The sequence below is a fragment of the Squalius cephalus genome (genome assembly GCF_949319135.1).
Source record: "Squalius cephalus genome assembly, chromosome: 15".
Lineage (NCBI taxonomy): Eukaryota > Metazoa > Chordata > Actinopteri > Cypriniformes > Leuciscidae > Squalius > Squalius cephalus.
This window is the reverse complement of record NC_137136.1, coordinates 35,472,075-35,492,283: the sequence shown is the minus strand read 5'-3', so window position 1 is coordinate 35,492,283 and position 20,209 is coordinate 35,472,075. Positions and strand designations below refer to the sequence as shown.

Below are 20,209 nucleotides of genomic sequence, written 5' to 3'. Positions count from 1 at the left end.
CGCAACGATCATTTGTTATTAAATTAGGGGCCGCTAAGACGACACCATTCCCTCTACACAGACTTTAAACGCGAACCTGTGAGAAACGCTGATGGTGTTCACATGCGCATTTAGAATGGGTTCTATAGTTATGTGCGTTTGAATATACGCAGGTTTGGAATTCCCTACAAGCCAAGCCTAAACAAAGTACTTGTCTTTCCTTATAAATTTTGATAAAGAATTTTATTTTATTTTGTTGCTTTGGGGTAGGAACGCGAAACAAATTTTCCCGACAACCCTTATCTGTATAGTGGTAGTGGGATCCTCCATAGGGAGAGACTAGTTGGCACTTCAGCACTGCGTTGTCATCGGTCCAGGCGAAGGTCCTTCGTCAGATCTGGATACGGCCTGGATCCGGCAGGCTGCAGGAAAACCTCGGGATAAACACAGACACTAAAATTAGCGTAGATGCCATTCTTCTCATGATGTAACGAGTACATCAGGATTTTTGGGAAGTGTTCCCGGTTCCGGCTGACCTAATATATGCAGCCTAACATTAAATTATAGAAGTCTATAATGTATTATGTGAAAGCTAGGTCAAAGAGATGTGTCTTTAATCTGGCTTTGAACTGACAGAGTGTGTCTGCTTCCCGGACAATGGTAGGAAGACTGTTCCAGAGTTTTGGTGCTAAATAGGAAAAGGATCTACCGCCAGCAGTCAACTTTGATATTCTAGGTATTAGTAACTGGCCGGAATTTTGAGATCGCAATAGACGTGACGGACTATAATGCGTTAAGAGCTCGCTCAAGTACTGCGGAGCTAAACCATTTAGTGCTTTGTAAGTGATCAGCAATATTTTAAAATTTATGCGATGTTTAATAGGGAGCCAATGCAGTTTTGACAGAACTGGGCTAATATGGTCATACTTCCTGGTTCTGGTAAGAACTCGAGCTGCTGCGTTTTGGACCAGCTGTAGTTTGTTTATTAAGCGTGCAGGGCAACCACCCAGTAGGGCATTACAATAATCTAGCCTTGAGGTCATGAACGCATGAACTAATTGTTCCGCATTTGTCAATGAGAGCATATGGCGTAATTTAGATATATTTTTAAGATGGAAAAATGCAGTTTTACAGATACTAGACACGTGACTTTCAAATGAAAGATTGGTATCAAAGAGCACACCCAGGTTCCTAACCGACGATGAAGACTTAACAGAGCAGCCATCAAGTGTTAGACAGCATTCTAGGTTATTACGTGAGGAAGTTTTTTGTCCAATAATTAGAAACTCTGTTTTTTCAGAATTTAGAAGTAGGAAATTACGAGTCATCCAATTTTTTATATCCGCTATGCATTCCGTTAATTTTGTGAATTGATAAGTTTCGTTAGGTTTTGAAGAAATATAGAGCTGAGTATCATCGGCATAACAGTGAAAGCTAATGCCATGTTTCCTAATGATATCTCCTAATGGTAGCATGTACAGAGTGAACAGCAGCGGCCCTAGTACTGAGCCTTGTGGTACGCCATACTGAACTTGTGATCGATGAGACATCTCATCATTTACTGCTACAAACTGATAACGGTCAGATAAGTATGATTTAAACCATGCTAGTGCATTTCCCGTAATGCCAACATAATGTTCTAATCTATTTAAAAGAACGTTGTGGTCAATGGTGTCAAATGCAGCACTAAGATCGAGTAACACTAATAGTGAGACACAACCACGATCAGATGATAAGAGCAAATCATTTGTGACTCTAACGAGAGCTGTCTCGGTACTATGGTACGGTCTAAATCCGGACTGGAAATCCTCGCAGATATCATTTCTTTCAAGAAAGGAACACAGTTGTGAGGATACTGCCTTTTCTAATATCTTTGACAGAAAAGGTAGATTTGAGATCGGCCTGTAATGGACTAATTCTGTAGGATCAAGTTGAGTTTTTTTAACAAGCGGTTTAATCATAGCCAGCTTAAAGTTTTTTGGTACGTATCCTAGAGACAAAGACGAATTAATGATATTAAGAAGAGGATCTATGACCTCTGGAAGTATTTCTTTCAGTAGCTTAGTCGGTATAGGGTCTAACATACATGTTGTAGATTTAGATGATTTAATGAGTTTAGTAAATTCTTCCTCTCCTATAGCAACGAATGAATCAAATTTTTCCTCAGGGAGACTACAATGCACTGCCTGATGCGATACTGTAGTAGACGGTTGCATAGTTATAATTTTGTCCCTGATATTATCAATCTTATAAGTGAAGTAGTTCATAAAATCATTACTGCTGTGTTGCTTGTAAACTTCGGTGCTTGAAGCTTTATTTTTCGTTAGTTTAGCCACCGTTTCAAATAAATACCTAGGATTATGTTTATTTTCTTCTAATAGGGTTGAAAAATAAGCAGATCTAGCAGCTTTTAAAGCCTCTCTGTAAGTAATTGAGCTCTCCTTCCATGAAATGCGAAATACCTCTAGTTTTGTTTTCTTCCAGTTGCGCTCCATTTTTCTGGCTGCTCTCTTAAGGGCCCGAGTGTGCTCGTTGTACCATGGCGTTGGACTATTTTCTTTAATCTTCTTTAAGCGCAACGGAGCAACTGTGTCTAAAGTGCTGGAAAAGAGAGAGTTAAACGTTTCTGTTGTAATATCTAGTTCTTCTAAGCTATCTGGGATGCTGAGATGATGAAACTGATCAGGAAGATTATTAATAAAGCAATCTTTAGTAGCAGAAGTGATAGGTCTCACATATTTGAAACACGGAGTCGGCTTTGCAGCCTTGGCTAAATGCAAATTACACGAGACTAGGTAATGATCTGAGATGTCATCGCTCTGCTGCAGAATTTCAACGGCATCAACATCTATTCCGTGTGATAATATTAGATCTAGAGTATGATTACGACGATGAGTAGGTCCTGACACGTGTTGTCTAACTCCAATTGAATTTACAATGTCTTTAAATGCCAATCCCAATGCATCTTTTTCATTATCGATGTGTATATTAAAATCACCAACAATTAGTACTTTATCTGCAGTCAATATTAATTCTGATAGAAAGTCCGCAAATTCTTTGATAAAGTCTGTATGGTGCCCTGGTGGCCTGTATACAGTAGCCAGCACAAATCTCAAACGTAATTTATCGTTTACACTATATATTTTTACATTAAGCACCAATGCTTCAAAAGAATTATATTTAAAACTTGATTTCTTAGTGGTTTTGAAACTATTACTATAAATTACAGCAACACCACCCCCTTTGCGTTTCAGACGAGGCTCATGTTTATAACAATAATCTTGCGGGGTTGATTCATTTAAAGTAATGTAATCGTTTGGTTTTAGCCAGGTTTCTGTCAAACACAGCACATCTAGGTTATTATCTGAAATCATATCGTTAACAACGAGTGCTTTTGAAGTAAGCGATCGAATATTCAGCAACCCAAGCTTTAGCATTTGCTCATCTGTAATATAGCTGTTTTTTATTTGTTGAACATCAATTAAATTTTTAACCTTAGATGGGTTTAAACGTTTTTTGGATTTCCAAATTCGGGGAACAGACACAGTCTCTATATGATGATAGCTAGGTGAAAGAGGCTCTATGTGATAGGATTTATCTGACCTTGGTGACGCGAGGCCGCTAGCAGACAGTCGGTTAAGCCAGTCTGTCTGCTTCCTGACCTGAGCCCCAGATTGTCATGTTTGAGCTCTAAGACTATGAGCCATATTACTAGAGAGAAGAGCAGCACCATCCCAGGAGGGATGAATACCATCTCTTTTCAACAGGTCAGGTTTGCCCCAAAAACTTTTCCAATTGTCTATGAATTCTATATTATTAAGCGGACACCACCTAGACAGCCAACCGTTAAGCGAACACAATCTACTAACTATCTCATCACTCCTGCGAACAGGAAGGGGGCCAGAGCAAATTACAGTCCTTGACATCGTACTTGCAAGTTCACACACCTCTTTAATATTAATTTTGGTGATCTCCGACTGGCGGAGTCGAACATCATTAGTGCCGACATGAATAATGATCTTAGAGAATTTACGATTAGCATTAGCCAGCACTTTTAAATTTGCTTTGATGTCAGGCGCTCTGGCTCCCGGCAAACATGTGACTATGGTGGTTGGTGTCTCTATTTTCACGTTCCGTGTAATAGAATCGCCAATAACTAGGGCACAATCATTCTCAGTGGGTGTTTCACTGAGCGGGGCAAATCGATTTGTTATGGTAATCGGAACGGAAGAGTGGTTTTTTGATCCGCGACTAGAGCAATCCCTCACTGTCACCCATTTGCCCGGCTGCACAGGCTCTACTTCAGCCGGAACCGACTCATGTAAAGTGTTCACTATGCTATGCGCATCCAAAACATCTAAAGCACTCTTACTATCCTCAATTAAAGTTTGGATGCGTGTTTCTAATTCTGAAATCTTCTGTCAACCTAACTGTCTCCTTACATTTATCACATATAAATCCTATATTGCCGACAGAGAAGGCTATACTAAACATGTGACATGAAGTGCAGGTGACAATAACAGGACAAGACATTACTCACCGTGTTTGTTGACTGATTCTTACTCCCCTGAGCTTTTTATGAACTCAAAGGCGCGGACGCGCGAGAGAAAAATAAATAAATAAAAATAGCTGAGCGCACGGGTGGCGCGTTAACAGGCTAGTGAATTACTAGCGTTTTGTGCTAGTAGTACTAATAACAAAAGCTAGCGATGTCAGGTTAATCTGAGATGTTGGGTAAAATGTAGTAGTATAAACAACTAGAAATGGTAGTAAAATGATGGTTCAAAACAAAGAAATATAAGGCTAAGACGGAGCTTACAGCACCGAAGCAAACAAACACACTCACAGCAGGCAGCGAGGCAGACAGGAGCAATCGAAATTAGAAGTTTAGCTACTTAAATCTTATCTTGCACTTGACTGTAAACTGAAGCGTCGAGTCGCTCTGCTCAAATTCGCGCTCAGCAGCTTCTGTGAACATAAATCCCGCCTACTTTGATTTGATTGGTCATCTCAAATATTCTGACATTAACGAGCAGTGACAGACCAATGAGGCTCAGATGAACACACACACACACACACATCCTCTGTTTCTGATGTGCGCTCTGGTCGGCACCGCTGCGGATTGAACAAGACTGAAGTGAACACTATTTCAGATAGCCCGTCAGGCAGGCCGGTTATGCATTTTGGTCGCCTGACTGGAAAACACTATAGCCCCGGGACGTCAGGTTAGCGATTTTGCGAGCCCTGAAAATTAAACAACAACAACAACAACAAAGTCCTGCATATTACCTGAAACCAGGATACATGCTTTCATTAAAGTCTTGTGGTTGAATCACAGGCTTGTACACAGTTTTGTTTTGAACTGGCCTGGATAGAAGGTTTGACCTTAAATCAGAATGAAGAGGGTAAAGAATCAGACACACTGATATTGATGTAATTGTGTCATTAACTGAGTAACAGACCAACAGCTTTTACAGTGTGTGAATGTATTAACAATTAGGGATGGGTACCGAAACCCGGTATTAAACGGGCACCGGTGCTGAATTTTGAAAGACCGCTGGATCGATAAGCTCGGACGTTATCGGTTCTGCTGTCGGTACTGGAAAAATTAAGAAAGTAGGCTACACGTGCTATATATTATTGCTATTAAGAAATTATTATCTTGCAAATTTAATCTCACCAGCCACTTCTATATATAATAATATTGAACCCTTTGTCTGTGATGCATTTTTGCTAAAGAGAGAGAGTGTGTGAGAGAGAGAGCGATCTTTCACGCGGAGCCACGGCGCGCACATCACAACAGCCCTGCTTAATGAGTGACGATGAGGACAGAACTAAACATTCAAACGGTTACACTTTAGATCTTTGATATCAAACTAATTTTATTTTAGATTTTGTCTTCCAATGATTATAAAAAAGAAGATACTTGAGGTATAACCATTAAAAACTAAAGCCGCATTCTCTCCAACGCAACTTCCTTCCCTTCACAGCGGTGCGCTTTCATTTCTCCCTAAAACCCAAACGTAACTTCAGAATCTGCACGATTGGTGATTGTTGTAAAATGTAGTCTATACTGTTGCTAAACTGCGGGACGCGTTTGATAATAAAAGGCTATTAAAAGTACCAAAATTGACGCAATAGACGCTGTTCCAAATGCGGCGCGCGCTCCGAAACCATATCCGAAACACACCGCAACGAGAAAAGCAACGTATATTTTGGGCTTCGTGTGCGCATCTAAACGATCAAATATACACACAAATATGTAAAAATGGCTTGGAGATTCACTTAAACAGTTTATTCACTTAAATACAGTTTATGTCTTAAATGGGCATAAATGGTTGGGAGAAAATATGATGCGTATGAATAGATCTGCATTTGGTCTTAAAGAGGCAGCAGTCTAATAAACCTGCTGACGATTGCTCCATTAATGTGAATCAAACAACAAAAGGCAAAGAGAAAATCAGTCACAGCTCTTGGATGAATAATTTTGGCTTTTATAAGCTTTAATCTATCTATGACAAACTATGCAGTGTTATTTTACATCTGACTTTATTATGTGTCTTTTTAGCCCATATTACTCCTGAACAGTAATGTCAGTAGACATTAACCCTCTGGGGACCAAGCTGTTTTTGGGGTCCTTGAGATGTTCTGACATGCCTTGATATTTGTGCTTTTTTTTCAGTTATTTATAAACATGTTAATGGCAAAGGTGTAAATTCACTCTATATAGCACAAACAGGGCTAACGTGTATGTAGATGTTTGTAGTTTTAAGAGAATAATGTTTATGCGTGGTTATTGGAAAAAAATTAAATGAAAGTTGCTGATTTAAGAACACAAAACACATTAAATATATGTCCACAAGACTTTTGACTAATTGATGTTGTCCCTTTGAGTTCTAGCTTCAAAATTATGTGAAAATCATCCTGCCTAATTGTTCACATGAAACACTACATTGATTTAAACATTGTAAAACAGTTTTTTTGTCAGAAGAGGTTTATGCGTGGGAGTGGTAATGGGTCATCAATATTAATGAGATTCAGACCAGGGGTGTGACATAGACGCTCCCTCAAGTGCTAATGGGCCATCAGGTGAGGCAGCCTGAACAAAGAATTAGGAGATTCAAATGTTTGGTTTTTCAATCTGTTTTATTGTAATTTTGTAAAAACAAAAGTAAAGGCAGGTATCTCACAGTAAATGCTTATGCCCCGTTGATGTGAGCTCTAAGCAAATCAAATGTGACCAAAATAAATAATCAGACTACTGGTTTGTTTTGGTGCTACTTTCTGTGACACACCACAGAGCTCTGCAATAAGCTGTTCCATGAACTGTTTATGGGTCATGTTACCAGATAGCTCTTTGTGGATAAGGAAAGCATTGGTGGCAGCAATGTCCAAGAAGTGTAGAAAGATCTTTCTGTACCAGTTCATTGATTCAATGTTTGTCTTGGCCCTCTTTGCCACATTCCTATAAAAATAATAATATTAATAAAGGTTAATAAAGGTTGATCAAAGTACTATCAGCATGTCAGGGCAGGGCAATCAGCATGTTGATAAAACAAAAAATATATAAGCTCTTTTATATTAACATTACCAATCAATAATTGTAATATTGTGCATGCATAACACATTTTTTGCAAAGCCACAGTAGTAGATAAAAAAATAGTAGATAAATATGTACTTACTCTTTTTGATTTCCGTTGCTCCGTGTCCTGCGAGTTGCAGTGGAAGGCGAGAGTGAACAAGCTACATTCCTTTTAAAAAAAGTTGAAAACTATTTTTATCATATATTTTACAGAGTACTATTCCAGCACATGCATAACTGATGGACATTTAGCAATGCTGATAAAGCAACACAATATAAGCTCTTTTATATTAACATTACCAATCAATAATTGTTATATTGTGCATGCATAACAACACATTTGTTGCAAAGCCACACAGGCACATATAGGCTGATCTAAACATATCATTTAGGCTACACATACAAATACAAATTTCCTAACCAAGGGGTGTAGCATACACAAAAAAACAAAACAAAACATTTTTGACGTTGAAATGGTACGAGATATTAAATTCATGGTATAGATATGCACTTTCATTAGATCGTGTTGAATATAGGTAGATATCAAATGTCAATACTCTGGATGGCAAGTCCACCCAGTATAATATGTAAGCTCATGTTTTGAATAGCTTGTCAACTAATGCAAGTAAGAATAAATACTTACTCATCCGAAATTCTATCCACGGCTGCATCAATTCGCTCTTCAAAATACAAACGGTCATCAGAGTAGTCGCGCTCCTCTTCTGATGAAAATCTGGACTCTTCGTCGCTAGTATCCAGGACGAACTGAAGGGCTTCCGCACCGGTGTACCGTGTCATCTTCCCAACGCGCAGGTGACGAAATGATGAAACTTGAAGCATTTAATGCATTTGCTTGGGGGCGTTTACCTGTTTTGCATAGATGGCTTAGCACATCATCTTGTGAATAGCGCGCTCCGTGAGTAGGCGTGAACGAATTAAAGTCAATGAGCTCGTAATGAGCTCGACTGGAATCGCTCTCTTTTTATACAGATTACAGAAGCTGATAATATTTGTTTTTTATATAAATTACTTCATTTAAAAGATGCAATCTCAAGCTTTATGCCCGTGGGTCTGTTTGCCTGTTTGACTGAATTTTCGCGGAGTTATAGATCATTTTCGAACGCGTTTCAAATGGGAGTTTACATACAGAGAGAAGGCAGACATCGCATCATGTTAAAGTTTCTTTATTTGTCAAAAAGCAAAACACTTTATTTTTATTGTGAGTATACTGAAAAAAAATAGAAACTGAACAGGATCGATTGATGTATAACACGAAAATTAAAGATCAAAATTAACAGAGCATTTTGTGTTTATTTTTCATTGCTAAAAAAAAAAAAAAAGAGCAAAAGGCGCGGGTGCGTTTTTGGTCCCCAGAGGGTTAATGAAATTAAAGCACTGGGTATATAATTTGTATTTTTGTTTTATTGTATACTTTTTTTTGTTTGACCATGTGTTTGTACTGTGTTTTTGGTGTCCTATGTCTTCTGTATATAAAACACAAAAGCCTGCACCCTTCTGCATAACATACATGTTTTATTTGTTCAGTTAAAGCATTGCTTTTTCTTTTGCTATAGATATTTATTTAACATTTCAAAATATAAAGCAATATTAATTATGTTCTAAATTATTTTTTTCCCTTTTTTTAATATAACAAAAAGAACCGATAAGAATCCCGTTAAAGTACCGGATCGATAAGGAGTATCGGTAAGAGTAGTAATACCGTTAAAACCTTAACGATACCCATCCCTATTAACAATACAAGACATAGAGCTTTACACAAGAGCACAATGATAATCATTAATAGACTGAAACTTACAGGATTTGAACTTAGAATTATTCGGTTCCAATCTAGATCATTAAACTGCTGTATATTAATAATTTTATAAGAATCAAATACTATAAGAATAACTATATAGAAGTGATATACCTGAGATCAGGCCGCTTGTCTCCACTCTTAAAGTTTTCTGGCGGATTCATAAAGTTGTCACTCTTCACAGACACATAGCTGGACTCTGGTTTTGATCTCTTCTGCTGGACTGAACTGGATTCAAAACTAAGTAAAATATAAAGCAGACAGACTTATAAATGTTGTGCACTTTTACTGGAATCTTCTGTCTTAGGAAAGACCAGGGTATGTTGTAACAATTGTAGTGGCAAACAATTTTACATCACTGAATAAGAGACAAACAGGTATCAATTGTTTTCAAAAATTATTTATTCCCTTGCAAGGAAAGGTCAGCAGTCATACAGTCATTACAAAGTGCCTGCAGAGTGTGACAATGAGTGGGGGGTATCCTTCATTCTTTATAGTTGTTCCTCCCCCAAGGTTGTTTTCCCTATGCTACATCAAGACACATCCCAGCCACAACTAACATATTGTTTAGATTTGTCTATCTTATTTAATCATATTACACCCTTGAATGGAGACTCTCTGTCTCGGTCATACATTCAGTCACATTAACTTTTGTACAGTCATATACAAGGACATACACATGCGTATTTTCATAAGGGTATGCATCAACACTACATTCATCTGATTATCATCATATTTATAAGATTCTATGAATATAAGAAAATGCAAACATATAGAACATATTACATTTCTTCCACACACTTTTGCTTTAACGTCTGTAACTCGGTGTTTTACACTGTGTTTCAAACTTTGATTACAATTATTTTGAGAAATTAACTTACTGTTTTGCAAAATGTTAAGCATGATTAAAAAAATGTATTAAAGCGACCGATAATATTAGGAATTTTGAATTCAAAACAAACAAATTGAAAACAACTATAGAATTATAGAGCACAATGGAGGACGAAGGCTCAACCGACTAAAGAGACCAATGTTTAGCTGACCTTTAAAGATAAACCACCTTACTGTACTCTAGTAACAGTGCTCTTGCTGTGAAACATCACTGTTCTGACCAGACACTGTGAAGCTTTCAACAAATCTAGACCAGCGGTTAGAAAAATCCACTAAATGTTACACCTACTCCACTATATAAAGGTGGAAAAAATCTCAGCTTAGTCTTACTTGATGTCATTGCTAGTATTAAGGCCCGTTCACACCAAGAACAATAACTATAAGGATAACTATATTCGCATCCACACCAACGAACGATAATGCTCTTTTCACTCTAAGCACTCGCGCCCGCTGCAGTTTCAAAGTAGTGAAAATGGATGACCTGCTTCTGCTTTACGTCACACAAACTGAAAAAGAAAAACAGGTGCTTTTGGGTACACTATATCCTTAAAAGACGAGAGGAGTCCATCGTCTTTTGAAGACAAATTTTGTTCATACTTTGGAATGAATCAATATCAGTTTGCTGCATTTACACGTCTTTTACCAGCAGATGTCCTCAGAATGCCCGAGCGCATCTAAACAGTGAATCTAGCTAGTCTAGTGCAGACTAATCTAACAGTGAATTTAGCTGACGAAGTCAATAGTGGAATAAAAACAACACCTCAACACCTATATATATATATATATATATATATACACACACAATGCCTTTTTCACTGAAACTTTAAAATGAAGCAATACAATGTTGTGGAAACTAGATACCTCCCAGCCAACACGTTTATGTGGGGCCCATATGGGTTACAAATGGGCGACAGGGGTACAGAGTGGGCATGGGCTCAAAATGGGCTTCTTATCTGGGGCCCATATGGGTTACAAATGGGCTACAGGGGTACAGAGTGGACATGGGCTCAAAAGGGGCTTCTTATCTGGGGCCCATATGGGTTACAAATGGGCTACAGGGGTACAGATGGACATGGGCTCAAAAGGGGCTTCTTATCTGGGGCCCATATGGGTTACAAATGGGCTACAGGGGTACAGATGGACATGGGATCAAAAGGGGCTTCTTATCTGGGGCCCATATGGGTTACAAATGGGCTACAGGGGTACAGATGGACATGGGATCAAAAGGGGCTTCTTATCTGGGGCCCATATGGGTTACAAATGGGCTACAGGGGTACAGATGGACATGGGATCAAAAGGGGCTTCTTATCTGGGGCCCATATGGGTTACAAATGGGCTACAGGGGTACAGATGGACATGGGATCAAAAGGGGCTTCTTATCTGGGGCCCATATGGGTTACAAATGGGCTACAGGGGTACAGATGGACATGGGCTCAAAAGGGGCTTCTTATCTGGGGCCCATATGGGTTACAAATGGGCTACATGGGTACAGAGTGGACATGGGCTCAAAATGGGCTTCTTATCTGGGGCCCATATGGGTTACAAATGGGCTACAGGGGTACAGATGGACATGGGCTCAAAAGGGGCTTCTTATCTGGGGCCCATATGGGTTACAAATGGGCTACAGGGGTACAGATGGACATGGGCTCAAAAGGGGCTTCTTATCTGGGGCCCACTTGGGTCAACTAAGTAGGTCCAACATGGGCAAACCCAGATGGGCTCCCTATGTGAGACCTAGTCAGTTCACTAATGGGAAATGAGTAGGCTACATACCCAGCCAGCACATGACCGACCTTCAACGTTGAAATATGGTTGAAATAATGTCAGTTTGTTGTTGAAAAAGATTAACAAAAAACATTCTAAATCAACGTTGACATTTTTACAAGATCCCCAGCCAACACATGTGGGGCCCAAACGGGCTGCAAATGGGCTGATATCCGGGGCTCACCTGGGCTACCCAACTGGGAACCCAGCTAATTTTGGTTTTGTTGGCCACGGATTCACGCGCAAACATTTACATCACGTTTCCCAGCTCAACGTGGATTCATCTGCAGACACCAGAGGACAATCTGGACAGAGCTTGCCCCAGCTAACACACCCATGTGGGGCCCAAACGGGCTGCAAATGGGCTGATATCCGGGGCCCACATGGGCTACCCAACTGGGAACCCAGCTAATTTTGGCCGCGGTTTCCGTGGTGGCCCCACATGTGTTAGCCCAGATGGGTTGATGGGCTCCATATCGGGCCCATGTGGGTAACCTAGGTAGCACCCATTTAGGGCCTACAGGAGTCTGCCCAGATGGGTTGATGATGGGCTCTTGATGGGCTCCATATCGGGCCCATGTGGGTAACCTAGGTAGCACCCATTTAGGGCCTACAGGAATCTGCCCACATGGGTTGATGATGGGACCCATATAGGTCTTATCTAGGGCTCTTATGGGCCACAACGGGTATATATATGGGCTACCATATTTGTCTGTTTGGGTTACCTTATTTTACAGTAAACCCCTAAATACAATCATTACATGTAATCCACTAAACTATACTAAAATGTTAAAGGTATTCAATGAACAGAAACCAGTAGTTCACTTTTAAAGTTACTTTATTAAGCAAATACAAGTATCACAAAACAAGAAAAGAAAAAAGTAAAAGATTTAAAACACTTCTAAATCAGCGTTGACATTTTTACAAGATCTGTATGTTGAAACAACATACAGCAGAAATATCTGCCTTTCAACATTATTGTGACAATTAATTAGCATTTCATAATTTTTTTGATATAACAGCTCTTCAGTATATGTTAAAATATAATTATCATTATTAACAATAATAGTTTCAAACCTTTTGCCTTTTTTTGTGATTTTGTTTGAATTTACAATTTTGTCTGCTTGCCTAACCGTTTACATTGCATTATTACATTTGTATTCATACACTGTCATGTCATTTGACTAATTAATTAAATAATAATACAGACTGCAAATAAAACTCAATACACCGCTATGTTAACTGTTATTAAACTATTGTTATTGGTTGTTTCGCCGTTTTACTTTGAGCATGATTGGTTAATCTGTCTGTCTTCCAGGAAACTGTCCAATGAGAATGTGCGCGGCTCTGCGTGGCTCAGTCACCGACCGAGAGTAACGGACGTATTTTCAAATTTAAAATAGGCGCGTACTGATCTGCTTGCATTGATTAGCCTACTCGGTCAGACCTGGATTATTTTATATCTGCCTGTTGAATTCTTAAATTTTGAGCGAATTTAAGTTGATATCAATGAAGAACAAAGGCTGGAATGTGAACAGAGGAAGGGTTCGTACGTGGTCTGTAAAAATACTGGCGATATCAGGTAAGAAAACATTTTTCAGTCCTTATAGCAGTCAGTTAAATTAACGTTAACGTTTATGGACATGAGAAACGTTAACAGTCATAGGCTTAATGCAACCTTATACGTTCAATAAGTTATCTCTGTGTGTGTTTTTGTACTGCTGTAGCAATATAAGCACGTATTTCAATGTAATTTAGTACCATCTGACATTGCTGTGTTTTGTTGTTGGTAACGTTGTGTGTTTAATGTCAGCTAACGTTAGTTTAAAAACGCATGAGAGGTAAAAAAGCGTTGGAATGAGTAAAGTGATAAAACAGTCATTTATTCGTTAGAAGTATGTTTACATAACCTCTTCAAACACTGATAACAGTATTGGAAATATATTTGTTTACCTTTTTTTTTTTTTTTTTTTTTTTTTTTGTGTGTGCTTCCCTTGCAATGATACACATTTCTGATGGGATTGCCATGCTTAAAGTTTATGTTTACATTTTTAATCATCATGTAACAACTAACAGTCTCAAAGATGACATTACTAGGGCTGGATTTATTGGATGGGATGCACGCTACAATGTTCCATTCATTCATCAACTGAAAACAGGTTGACTAATCGATTCTTGGGATTTAAGAATTGAAATTGTTTCGTAAAAATGAGAATCAAATAAAATCGAGAAATCAATATTTTTTACCCAGCCCTTGACATTACTCAGTTCATGTAGTGTGAATGTTATAATGGCAAACGTTTTTTTTTTTTTTAAATTTAAGATTGTTTGAAGGAATGATATAAGAAAATACTGCTTTTTAAGGACTTTTCATTGAATAATTTCTTCTTTCCCCCTCTTCAGATTCGCCAAGGACCAGCTGATTACTGGCAATTTGGTGGAGGATTATTCTTTAGCTGCTACATTGCACTATCACTTCTGGTACAGATTCATTGGCCTTTTGTGTTATTTTTTATTTTACTTGATTTAATAAATTACTTTTAATTAGTAGCCTACAATGTATGGTTAGGATTCTGAATTAAAACAGTGTAATGTTTCTCCACAAATATTATCAGAAATATACGGAGCCCCCAGGGGTCAGGCAAATTGTTGAAACAATATAAACCTGCATTGAAAGATATAGGCCTAATTCAAAGAGCAACAGACCACAACCCTCTCAGCTCAACACCACAATTTGTTGATTTCTTCATCTGTTTTAAAGATGAAATCATGACCTTATCATTATAGTAAACGTAACTGACACATGGGAGTAATATTAATTTTTTTACAATTCCATGTTGGGGCTCTGAAGAATTGCTTGTGTGAATACATAAAATGTGTTTTAGAATGGATAGTGTTGTATACTTTGTTTTCTACCCGACTAATTGAACTGTAAAGTGAAAATCTTGTACATGACTTATTTTGTATTGAGTTTTTCTTGCTTTTATTTATACAGGATAGTACAGACAGCAGGCAAGAAGTGAAGAGGAAGTGATGGCATCAGGAGCAGCACAACCAAAAGCTTGTGACCCCATGGAAGTTGTCCGAGTGCGTGGAAGAACAAGTGTAAGTGCAGAAGCCGATCTTAGGATGTAGTGGAGGAAGTGTATATGAAGAAGATATAAAGGAGCCAACTTGTTTAGTTTTTAAAATTGAACTAAGAGCCAGTGCAAATGTTGTAAAACAGGAGAAATATGTTCTGTAACATAACATTAGAGCGAGTAGACTTTGTAAAGTTGCTACTACTTACATGTCAAGTGATAAGCAATATTTGAGTTGGATGAATGATGGGCAAATATTTGGTTTTCTAACTTGTCCTGGGAACCCTCAGTACTGCACACCCACTTCAGATCTTGCAGTTTCTATAAATGAGCTAATGTGATGAATCCGGTATATTAGATGAGGGAAACGTACAAAGTCTGCATCTGAAAACTTAGGCAGCTGACTCATTGCCTCGCTGCCCTATCAGGCAACGACTTAGCAGGCAGCGTTTACACACTAAGGTGCCTCACAAAACCGATTTAGTTTAGTTTTTATTTATTTGAGCAGTAACCATTCTGATTTCAGACAGACTTATGAGGCAGCATAACGGTTTAATGATCTTCAACACTAATTATTTTTTAGAAATTACTTCAAAGTGGTAAAAGTTGGTCAAAATGTACATTTTGTGCTTCCAATAATTGCAGTGCAGGGGGTGTTCCAGGACAGGTTTGCAAACCCCTTATCTAGATACACTTGATGTGGGGCACCAAAAGGCTAACCTGACACATCTGATTGAACTGTGAAAAGGAATTAAAAAAGTGGCATAATGGTTGACTGATTTATTTTCTCTTTTCAAAGGGCCGTTGGGAGAGCGACAACAGAGGAGTGAGAAGCTGCACGGTTATTGTTTTGTTTGTGAAATGGTTAATTTTTTCAGATATGCATATATAACGTGTGCATATATATATATATATTACTTTTTTCTTTTCTTGTTTTGTGATACTTGTACTTGCTTAATAAAGTAACTTTAAAAGTGAACTACTGGTTTCTGTTCATTGAATACCTTTAACATTTTAGTATAGTTTAGTGGATTACATGTAATGATTGTATTTAGGGGTTTACTGTAAAATAAGGTAACCCAAACAGACAAATATGGTAGCCCATATATATACCCGTTGTGGCCCATAAGAGCCCTAGATAAGACCTATCTGGGTCCCATCATCAACCCATCTGGGCAGATTCCTGTAGGCCCTAAATGGGTGCTACCTAGGTTACCCATATGGGCCATATATGGAGCCCATCAAGAGCCCATCATCAACCCATCTGGGCAGACTCCTGTATGCCCTAAATGGGTGCTACCTAGGTTACCCACATGGGCCCGATATGGAGCCCATCAAGAGCCCATCATCAACCCATGTGTGCAGACTCCTGTAGGCCCTAAATGGGTGCTACCTAGGTTACCCATATGGGCCAGATATGGAGCCCATCAAGAGCCCATCATCAACCCATGTGTGCAGACTCCTGTAGGCCCTAAATGGGTGCTACCTAGGTTACCCATATGGGCCAGATATGGAGCCCATCAAGAGCCCATCATCAACCCATCTGGGCAGACTCCTGTATGCCCTAAATGGGTGCTACCTAGGTTACCCACATGGGCCCGATATGGAGCCCATCAAGAGCCCATCATCAACCCATGTGTGCAGACTCCTGTAGGCCCTAAATGGGTGCTACCTAGGTTACCCATATGGGCCCGATATGGAGCCCATCAAGAGCCCATCATCAACCCATGTGTGCAGACTCCTGTAGGCCCTAAATGGGTGCTACCTAGGTTACCCATATGGGCCCGATATGGAGCCCATCAAGAGCCCATCATCAACCCATGTGTGCAGACTCCTGTAGGCCCTAAATGGGTGCTACCTAGGTTACCCATATGGGCCCGATATGGAGCCCATCAAGAGCCCATCATCAACCCATGTGTGCAGACTCCTGTAGGCCCTAAATGGGTGCTACCTAGGTTACCCATGTGGGCCCTATATGGAGCCCATCAAGAGCCCATCATCAACCCATGTGTGCAGACTCCTGTAGGCCCTAAATGGGTGCTACCTAGGTTACCCATATGGGCCCGATATGGAGCCCATCATCAACCCATGTGTGCAGACTCCTGTAGGCCCTAAATGGGTGCTACCTAGGTTACCCATATGGGCCCGATATGGAGCCCATCAAGAGCCCATCATCAACCCATGTGTGCAGACTCCTGTAGGCCCTAAATGGGTGCTACCTAGGTTACCCATATGGGCCCGATATGGAGCCCATCAAGAGCCCATCATCAACCTATCTGGGCTAACACATGTGGGACCACCACGGAAACCGCGGCCAAAATTAGCTGGGTTCCCAGTTGGGTAGCCCAGGTGGGCCCCGGATATCAGCCCATTTGCAGCCCGTTTGGGCCCCACATGGGTGTGTTGGCTGGGCTGAGGTAATTTTGTTACACTATTTGCTGCTAGCCTGCATAATGATCTCATCGTTAATACTTCTCGCCATTTATTCCAAGGGTACGACCGATTGCTTTCCATATATCCATTTATTAACGTATCCTCGAAAAGGGGCTTGACTTGTCAAACAGTGGTGGATTTTTCTGTACCTCGGCGATTAACTTCTCCACAATGTCGTCTGTCATTTTAAATGCACAAGCCCTTTAAATTAGAATGGATTCTGATTGGCAAGAGCACAATGATAATCATTAATAGACTGAAACTTACAGGATTTGAATTTAGAATTATTCGGTTCCAATCTAGATCATTAAACTGCTGTATATTAATAATTTCATGAAAATCAAATACTATAAGAATAACTTTTATAGAAGTGATATACCTGAGATCAGGCCGTTTGTCTCCACTCTTAAACTTTATTGGCGGATCCATAGAGCAGTTACTCTTCATAGACACACAGCTGGACTCTGGGTTTGAGCTCTTCTGCTGGACTGAACTGGAACAGAGAACAGATTCAGTTTAATCCTTCAGATTACTGTGTTCATTCTTTATGAGAGGAACCATATTAACATAAACATTCATCTTTCAACTAAAAGCACTTTATAATCTTTTTATCTAACATTTATGTTAGTTTCAAAATAAAAACAGGCAAAAAAATTATATTTTTTTTGTGTAAACTTTCTCTAGGTTCTGTGATGTAACACTATGGGCCCTATTTTAACGGTCTGAAACGCAAGAATCAAGCGCGAAACGCAAGTAACTTTGTGTGCGGATCTAAAATGGGTTGGTCTGAAGTAGCTTCATTATTCATAGGTGTGGTTTGGGCGTAACGTGAAATAAACCAATCAGAGCATCATCTCACATTCCCTTTAAGAGCAGGCGCACTTGTTTCATGGCGGATTGCTATTATTACGGCGGGTTTGCCAGACGCGCGCCAGGAGCGGTTCACAGCCGAGGAGACCGACGTTCTCGTCACGGCCGTAAAACACAGAGAAGTGACATTGGGGATGGAGAAACACACACAAATTAGCTTCGGTTAAACAGGCGTATTATAATTTGGGTAAATGTGTAAGCTAGATTTATGCCTATTTTTTCACATCTTCATAGACACAACAATGATTTCCCTCGTGTGTTAATATTTTTCCTTGTAATAATGTATGGTTTGCAAAAATGAAAACTGTTGCGTCTGTGTGTAGATGAGAGAATCGTTGTGCACACACTACATACATTGATTATGGCCAAGCATGCGCCCTTAAAATAGCATCTGAATAACATGCGCAATGTGCCACTGACTTTAGACAAGGTTTTTCCTGGTCTATGAATTTCCGGAATTGTTTTCTAAACCTGCAAAATAGCACCTGGGAACGTTTGCGCCGAAACACGCCTCCTCTTTGCACTGAACCGCCCCCGGGAGCGCAAGTTCATTCCCTGATTTACTGACGTGCGTCTGTGGAGGGAAAAGTCCGCTGTGCGTCGGGTGCAAAATAGGAACAACACATGCGGTGGTGTACAAAGTCAATTGCACTGGGTGCAAGATAGGGCCCATAATGTTGCATTATTCTCAAGAAGTCTGAAAATAAAACATGAAGGAAAATATTTAGCAATGACTGACTGACTGAGAAAAATGATGATTCTAATTCAAAAGTGTCATACTATAAACACATCTTTTATAGAAATGATATACCTGAGATCAGGCCGTTGGTCTCCACTCTTAAACTTTATTGGTGGATCCATAGAGCAGTTACTCTTCATAGACACACAGCTGGACTCTGGGTTTGAGCTCTTCTGCTGGACTGAACTGGAACAGAGAACAGATTCAGTTTAATCCTTCAGATTACTGTGAATACATTTATCCTGCATCAAAAAGTACTTTGAGGAAACAATTATCTTTTTAATTAATATTTCATGTTAGTTTCAAGACAAAAATAGGCAAAAAAATCATATTTTTTCTGTAAACTTTCTTTGATGTGTGTGTGTGTGTGTGTGTGTGTGTATAGGGGGTAATGTAACATTTTTGCAACCTGTCACGCAGAAACAAATTTTTCTGTGAGGCAATGTTTGTTGAAAGTACCTGCATCCTGGAGAACAATCTCCATCTCTGGATCCTTGTGAATCAGCCATGATGAAGCTGCAGGAGAATCTGGTGAGTTTGATCTCCTCCACTGACTGTGAATGATGAAACATTCAGACACTAAATTAAATTGTTAAATTAAACAACATTCATAATTTAGCTCAGGGATGGGCAACTTCTGTCCTGGAGGGCCACTGTCCTACAGAGTTTAGCTTCAACCCTGATCAAACACACCTGAACAAGCTAATCAAGGTCCTCAGGATTAGTAGAAAATTACAGGCAGGTGATTTTTTCAGGGTTGGAGCTAAACTCTGTAGGACAGTGGCCCTCCAGGACCGAAGTTGCCCATCCCAGCCAGTGTTGCCAGATTGGGCGGTTTTGACTTTGATTGTGCGGGTAAAAAAGGGTTTGGGCGGGTGGACAAAATTTGGGCTGGTTTGGGGTCAGTTCGGCGGTTTTCAAACATCTACATTTTAAAGTCTAATTGGTTAAAACAATAAACTAAAGTGTGCATGTAGTCCATAAAATCAGTCATCATGACATTACTGTACACACACGCCCATGCAGAGTCAGCTGGTGTTGGTGTTGACGTCACCGAC

At 39.5% G+C, this 20,209-nt stretch overlaps 1 protein-coding gene and 1 long non-coding RNA gene across 2 annotated transcripts in view; one reads left to right on the top strand and one right to left on the bottom strand.

Moving 5' to 3' along the window:
- Window positions 1-20,209, bottom strand: part of LOC307172576 (NLR family CARD domain-containing protein 3-like) — a 114,319-nt gene that overhangs the window by 92,725 nt on the left and 1,385 nt on the right. Inside the window, exons 2-6 of the mRNA XM_079895079.1 lie at window positions 19,611-19,705; window positions 19,224-19,337; window positions 17,922-18,035; window positions 9,489-9,614; window positions 5,269-5,364 (exon numbers count right to left, since the gene is read on the bottom strand). Of these exons, the coding sequence (XP_079751205.1) occupies window positions 5,269-5,364; window positions 9,489-9,614; window positions 17,922-18,035; window positions 19,224-19,337; window positions 19,611-19,660 (500 nt within the window). The 5' untranslated portion in view covers window positions 19,661-19,705. The remainder of the gene's footprint in view (window positions 1-5,268; window positions 5,365-9,488; window positions 9,615-17,921; window positions 18,036-19,223; window positions 19,338-19,610; window positions 19,706-20,209) is intronic.
- LOC307172601 lies at window positions 14,448-15,976 on the top strand. The gene is made up of 3 exons (XR_013823735.1): window positions 14,448-14,510; window positions 15,025-15,134; window positions 15,909-15,976. It is a non-coding gene; the product is annotated as an uncharacterized lncRNA (long non-coding RNA).